This window comes from Bombina bombina, chromosome 1, assembly GCF_027579735.1.
Source record: "Bombina bombina isolate aBomBom1 chromosome 1, aBomBom1.pri, whole genome shotgun sequence".
Classification (NCBI taxonomy): Eukaryota; Metazoa; Chordata; class Amphibia; order Anura; family Bombinatoridae; genus Bombina; species Bombina bombina.
Genome location: NC_069499.1, coordinates 1,453,543,409 through 1,453,551,134, shown reverse-complemented (window position 1 = coordinate 1,453,551,134; position 7,726 = coordinate 1,453,543,409). Strand labels below are relative to the sequence as shown.

General features: G+C 38.4%; 1 protein-coding gene across 1 annotated transcript; it reads left to right on the top strand.

Annotated features, from left to right (window-relative positions):
* Positions 1-2,255: 2,255 nt before the first annotated feature.
* On the top strand, positions 2,256-4,199 carry NPB (neuropeptide B). The gene is made up of 2 exons (XM_053696250.1): positions 2,256-2,544; positions 3,922-4,199. The coding sequence occupies exons 1-2, from the start codon at positions 2,263-2,265 to the stop codon at positions 4,048-4,050; spliced, it is 411 nt and encodes a 136-aa protein (XP_053552225.1). The 5' UTR covers positions 2,256-2,262; the 3' UTR covers positions 4,051-4,199.
* The last annotated feature ends 3,527 nt before the right edge of the window (positions 4,200-7,726 follow it).

Here is a 7,726-nt window from a genome sequence, read left to right as displayed (position 1 = left end):
AACATAACCTTAAACAAGTAGATGACAAACCCCAATTTTTTTAAGCAGAAAAATGCACAGATTTTTTTTTTTTCTTTCAAAGGCAAGTGCACAAAATAGGAGAACAAATGTAACTTTAAAAAAAGACGATAAACACAAGTTCAGGAGAGATGGGGGACTAGAGATGGCTACAGGTATATGAAGTGGTGGGGATGATTTGCAATAGGGTATGATATGTATGTATTCAAAATTATAGAGCGATGGAGGGGAAAAAATGGGGGGATTCCCACACTCAAGGGGAGGGAAAGGAGGAAGGGACACTATCATGGCTGTAACCAAACTGAAGATGAATCAATATATGGATGGTGACAAAATCTTGTAATGGATGGAGGAAGCCCCCAGGGTAAAGCACAAACCAGTAAGAGTTATCTCAGCAAATTAATGAAAAGATGTAGGAACTTATTTAAGACCATAGCTCCCAGACAGTGCAGTTTAATAGAGTTGTTGATTGTAAAGATATAAGATTTAATTTATTTTAGATAATTCATAATATCAGAGACTTGAGACCATAGAGGGAGTTGTGTTTTTAGCCGAGCTTGAGAGCCATGAACAGATAAAAAGGAGAGTATGGAACAATCCTGAGCCACGAAGAATAGGCCACGTGCATATTTTTTTGTTCAAGCAATTGGCATTTTCAATGCACCATCTTTATAGATGGTCCAATAGTAACTTATAAAAGAGGGATTCTCCTCTTTACAATTAGGTGTGATATTTTTGATGTTGGTAGAGACAAAGGCCAAATCCTCCCATATGTATTAAAGCTGGTTGTCTAATTTGTTAACTGTCATTTTCATATCAACCATTTTATATTTAGAGGGTGAATTGCAACAGCAGAGAGTTGTGTTTTCTAATGCATTTGAACAGGAATCAGATTGCAGATATGTAAATGAGGTATTTGACATGCATTCTTACATTGTATATGTCTTTTTCCCTCTTTCTCTCTGTTATTTCCCTTTTGTACATTTACATGTATTTTTTCCCCAGTTAGTCATATTATGATTGTGTTTAATAAAGACACTAATGGTCTGCAGAGGTCCTTATGGAGCAATTATAATCTGAGAAGACGCAGATTCCGGGCAGTGGATATGAATCTGTAAAATACGAGGAACAGCTGTGCTTTTGTGACACAGTTGTGTTGCTTACTGAAGGAGCATATTTGCACCAGGGGACAGTGGATACAGCATTGTGTGATGGTGCAGTCATTTTAGCATATGACTTTCTTGTTACTATCTAGAAAAAGTAAAGCTGATGTCAGCCAGAGAATTCTAGTAAACGGAATACCCAAAGACCCCTCTCCATACCAAACTGTATCAAAGGGTTTCCTCGTATTAGACACTGCTGTGCAGGAGAAATGACTCACAGGGCTGGTGACAAATCTGCAGCACAAATACCAAGATAAGAAATAATCAATTAATCACCCATCAGATTAACTTAAACTGTCACAGACCAGACATGTCCCCAGATATTGGAAAAGATAAGAGGTTATTGATTTAGAGGGATCCCCCACACCCTGACAGCTAAGACACCTTGTGTTTGCCACACTACTGCAATCAACAAGACGAGATTGTTTGTTATGTGAGAACTTTATATAATGAGCAGCAATTGTCTAGTATAATGGGTATTTCTAGCTTAACTACACAGATAAATAACAATTTTGCAGGGTGTATCTTTTATAGCACCTGGATTTGTTTTCATTTCCGTCTTCAGCCTTCTTTCCCTTTACTTCTTCTGCATTAATCAATGGACCTATACAAAAGGCACTACCTTACACATTTAGTGCAGCTATTACCTTTTAGATTTGAGGGTACCAGTCACCCCCATCGCTCAATACAACTACCACTGTCTATACTTCTTGCCAGACTTTAATTTTTACAAACTGCATTTAATTTTTTTTTTTCTAATCTCAATACATCTCTGCCTAGTTACACTGTACAAAATACTATACACGGTACATTAATTATGAGTCTATCTGTTGCCAGTCACATTTTATCTGTCACTTGCTAGACTATCTCAGTCTACGTAGCCCTGGGCTTCTGTTGCTGATTTAGTGACTATCACAGCCTGTCAAAAGATTTAATAAGAGAATTTCTAGTTCTTCCTACCCCTCCCTAACCCCCTTCACTCTCAACCCCCACCTTTTCTGAGTTGTCACTGGCACACGCTCCCCTCTATATAAGCTACCAACTCTTGCAGACCTCAGTTCAGATCCTCCAGACCTTCATAATGCTATCTCCAAGCTCCCGCTCATCTCTGCGTATCACTCTGCTGTGCAGTGTCCTGGCTCTGCTCCTCTCATGCCAGCGTGCAAATGCCTGGTACAAACAGACAACTGGTCCCAGTTATTATTCTGTGGGCAGAGCCTCAGGACTGCTCTCTGGGATACGACGGTCCCCTGATATCCGCCGGTCTGAACCAGAGAACCCAGGCGAGAGCACTGAGAACATGGAGGGCAACTTTCTCAACAATTTGGGGAGTCAAAGACAAGGAGCTTTGCTCAAAAGTATGGTGAGTGTGAAAGAAGCAGGAAATAAATAAGAATTACAAGTCTGAATAAGGTGTTGGTGTGGTAAGCGAATAGTACGTAGATCAGGAGTGTTGCTTGTAAGCACTGTCTTGATGAAATAAGCCAACTGTGATTAGTGTACCAGTTTAAATAAAATTGTAAGCATGGTGTGACTCAATTGTGAGTTAAGCTTGGGGGTATTATGTAAGGGAAGAGTCTGGAGGGGGGATAGCATTTGTGAAGAGGACTTGAAAGTGAGTATAACATATAACATAGTCAGGTGTGACAATTCAATGGTGAGAAGAGTCAATATATTGTGTGAGTATGATTAGCCCTTATATAAGTAGTAAGTGTAATGTAATTGTGTTCAATAAACCAACTGACTCAGGGTAATGTAGATGCAGATTCTATTGAATCAATTGTCAGGTGCATGATGTATGAGCAAAGTCAATGTACTATGAGATAGGAGTAGAGTATGAGGAATATGTGTAAGCAGAATTATTTGCTAAGTGGTTGAGTCTGTGTATGAATTTAAAAGAGTATCTGTGTGTGTGTGAAGACAATAGGAGAGTGAGTAGCACCTTGGTTTGAGGAGTATGAAAATTGATAAAACTGGATTCTGAGTGTGATCAACCAAATGTATTAGGAAACATGAGCAAGGCCTTGTTGCAGTGGCATAAGAGTAGACAGCATGAGTTTAGGTGAGCCTGAATGTAACAGATGTAAGTTGTGTGCGCAAAGTATGAGAGAGCAAGAACTAAACATGAGCAAGAGGTGGGTACCACATATGAGTTAGAAGTGGTACGAGAATGTATTAGACATAAGTTTGACTAGCTACAGAAGAGGTCGTGCTCACAAAGAATCTGTCTGATTCACACTACATGTTTAATTGCAGGTGAAATGAAGCCTAGACACCTGCAGACTAGATCACAGTGAGATTCTGTTTGTTCAGGACATATGTGCACACAAAAGGTCATTGTGAGGAGTGTTATGTATATTATTGGCCAATACGGATGCCATTGCCTAGAATATAGAGTGTATGTAGAGTGAAGCTATCACTAGTCTCTCTACTACTTATTGTGTAGATAGATAGTTTTGCATATGGGAAATGTAAGAAAACAGTTATGTTCATTCATTTCATCATGTTGCTTTCTCTCTATGTTGCTTTCTCTGTCACTAAGCACTAAATTCTATTGGCACTTACACACCTCTACCTCTCTTTCCTTCTATCCCATTTCTTCTGACACTGATTGCTGCTTCCCTCCCTACAGGTAATCATTCACTCACCTGTCTGTCACCCACCCACCTCTCAACATCCTTCTGTGCGTTTTCAGCTTGCGCTGCCTATACTATTTTATGATCTCCCCTCTCTCACTCAGGCTATATGTGTGAAGGATATCTCACCGAACCTGCACAGCTGCGAGCTTCTCCCTGACACCTCCAGTACCTTCCAATGCAAGGCTGAAATTTTCCTTTCACTGGACACCTCAGACTGCCTCAGCCCCTGATTCAAATCCAGAGACTCTACTGTGTCCCCTCCTTGCCCCTGTGGAACCTTAAATGTTGGGCATGGGGGAGACCTGTGTGTAGATTTGTACTTGATTCTGTATCTGCTGCATAGAATCCATTTGTTCGTTTAATAAAACTGAAGAACAAAGAGCTGGTTTCCTGTGATTGTGTCAGCATACACACTTACTGACAGATGTGTTTGTAAGAGGTTGCATTCCTATTTATTGAGAGCTGTGTGTAGGAAATGATCTGCATGTATTCTATTAGTGTGTTTGTGTATTTTACTGGGGAGTGATAGTCTGTATGTCTTGTATGCATCGATGTATATACATGTGTATTTTACTGGAGAGTGATGGTCTGTATGTTTTGTATGCATTGATGTATATACATGTGTATTTTACTGGGGAGTGATGGTCTGTATGTTTTGTATGCATTGATGTATATACATGTGTATTTTACTGGGGAGTAATGGTCTGTATGTTTTGTATGCATTGATGTACTGTATATACATGTGTATTTGTGGGTATGTAGACAGACAAACATGAAATTAAAAAAAAAGCATCTTGCCATAAAAAATATCTTATAAAATAATACAAATTAAAATGTAATCAATGTTTCAGCACATTACAGGAACCTTTGTCATGACATATATACATGTATTCAAAACCTCAAAGTGTATACATTATTTGTGTGGTTATCCATGTTTGCGTAACAGCATTTGGATTTTAGTATTGTGTGTGTGTGTATATGTGTATATATGTATATGTATACATGTGTGTGTATGTGTATATATGTGTATGCGTGTGTGGTGTGTGATGTGTGTGTGTGTATATATGTGTATATGTGTATATATGTGTGTGTGTGTGTATATATGTGTATATGTGTGTGTGTGTGTGGTGTGTGATAAGTGTGTGTGTGTATATATGTGTGCGTGTGTGTGGTGTGTGATATGTGTGTGTGTATATATGTGTATATGTGTGTGTGTGGTGTGTGATATGTGTGATATGTGTGTGTGTGTATATATGTGTATATGTGTGTGTGTGTATTTAAGAGAGACATTCAATCTTTATTTAATGTTGGCCCATATGTATCTGTATGTATTTTGTGTTTTTTGTTTATGTTTGCTTTATTATATTTCTGTGTGCATGTTTGTATGTGACAGACAGTATGTTTTTTTATTCATGTTTGACTGGTTGCCTGTAAGCGTACATGTAAATTTATTGATGAAAATGTGTATATTTATGAGAGTTTGGATCTACATATCTACTTATCTGTGTGTCAGCATTTTGTTTAGAAAGATTTGTTTGAATGTTTATTTATTTGTGAAAATATATTCATGTGTAGTGAAATTGTCTGTGTGTATGTACTGGTGGTTGAGTGTGACACTTTATGTGTTTTTATGGATATCCACAGAGTGCGTGTGTCTGACTGCGTGTGTATGGTGTTGGTGAGGGTGTATGTGTGAATATTACTGCTTGTTCACATGTATTGATTGGTGTAATATTTATCGTGTGTAGTTGAGTCTGCGTGTCAGTGGTGTATTTCTGTCTGTATGCACAGCTGAATAAATATTTACTGGATTTGAGTGTGCTTATAAGTAGTAAACTTTCTATGTGCAACTGTATTTGCATTAGTGTGTGAGTTGTTGTGTGCTTTCATGTGGAATTTTTGAGGTGTGTGACTTGTGTAAGATGTATGATGGTGAGTTTGATTTGCATTATGTTGTTTGAAAGCAAAAAGACCTGAGTGTAGAATTCTTTACAGACTTTGCAGTGTGTGATGCTGTGTATGTCACAATAAGCCAGATAATATTTGTTCTCTATCTATACAATAAACTTGGTGTACTTCTCAAGTTACATTATGTATTTAACCAATTATCAGCTACACTTCTGTTATAATTTATATTCATAGTAAACAGTGAATATTTTCGCCCCTACATACAGGGCTAATAAACAAACTTTTAGAAATTCTACTAAACAAAACACATTGATAAATAACCTGCAGTGAGAACTACTTTACTCATTTACAAGGTGCTGTGTATGCTTTTCTGCCAGAGAATAAACCAGTTGCAAAGAGAAGGAACCAGATCTTCGCTCTTCAGTATGATGGCACATACTCTGTGTGCTGCAAGTAGCGAGGAGTGATAGAGTGATTCTAGACTTTATAATTGAGGGTGCTAACAAAGTTTCCTATCAAGGGTGCAGAGGGAGAACAATGGTAGGGGTGTCATTTACAAGTTTTTCTTTATTAAATGCTCCTTGTGTGCAAAAAATTTACCTCATTTCATGTCCTGGGAAGAGCAACTGGTCCTTTCAGTTGTTTGGATGTGCTAAGAACTGCCCGTGAGAATAGAATCACAGCCATATGCTCATTGACAACACAACTTACATAAATACCATTGGCGGTCACACAGTACCAGTAATATTTCTGCCACATTGTTGTATGGATTAAATGCAAAGCTTTTATGTGTGGGAGGTTTGTAGAGCCAGATAAGAGATCTGCAGAGCAAACATAGCTACAGGGCTTTTAGGTTACACAATTGATTCTGCTTTACATAAAAGTGTTCTTGTGATAATAAACACAACTTGTTACAGAATATTTATTTTCCCTTTGTTTCCTGCTATAATGAGACCTTAAATAGGAACAAAACCTGATGTGTAGCAGGAATACTAAACACCAGTAAGGAGGGGTCTAAAACTAACACAGAGGAGGGCCCTTGAATCCCCCACATCTTAAACAACATTATTATACCTTTATTTATTGGGTCCCTGACAGTTATATGTATATATCACTTCTGTCAAAAGTGAATCTGACAACTAGTAGATTCTTATTCCTTACCCCTCCTTCCTTTACCCATTGTTTGAAATTTAAATGTATGGAATGTTCACCGCACTCGAGATTAATTCACATTTTATATTGTTTGATGTGATTTGACTCATATCCACATCACTCATCTTGTTGCTAAGCACCCAATGCCCAAATATGCATGAAACTAGTACCATAGGCACCCTCTCTCCTCCTGGGCTCCTAATATGCAGACACCTGCAACTGAGAATGAGCCAGACGCTCCAGCATTAGCCCCCAGAGGCCAGTAGAGTACACACTGGTCATAGTCTGGGGGAGTCAGATCACAGGAACTCACCCCCACCACAGGATTGGCTAAATGATCAGCTTGTCACTAACTATGTGATTAATATACAGATAACAAGGGTCACGGTGCATCTAATGTGTGGCTGTAATCATCAGATCAATTCAGAGGCAATTTTCCACTTTCTGATTTGAATAACGAAGAAAACTAGATAAATACACAGAGCTGTCACCTTGAGAGAAGGGGGAGAAGGATGTAAGGGGACAAATGAGCTAGGGGTGGAAGGAGAAGAAACAGATGGTTGACAGTTTTAAAGGAACCTGTTAATGCAAAATAAAATGCTGTAAAGGGCTTAAAAACATAGCTGAAGACCCACTTGGGAAATACACCACATTAGCTGTTAGAAATATCATACGCATGTAGCACCAGTAATTGGTCATATCCTATCCTGTTCATGAGCATCACGGTGTTGCATCTCCGAGCAAGACATTTGGGCTGGGTTTAACCACATTGCAAGAATTGCATACCACAATGGACATAAGTGCAAAAAATAAAATGCTCTAACATGTATATTTTTGAACTAAATT

Excerpts from the sequence above, each read along its gene's own strand:
- NPB (XM_053696250.1), top strand. The coding sequence starts at position 2,263 with ATGCTATCTCCAAGCTCCCGCTCATCTCTGCGTATCACTCTGCTGTGC. Across the intron at positions 2,545-3,921 it reads GAGCTTTGCTCAAAAGTATG|GCTATATGTGTGAAGGATAT; the intron begins GTGAGTGTGAAA and ends TCTCTCACTCAG.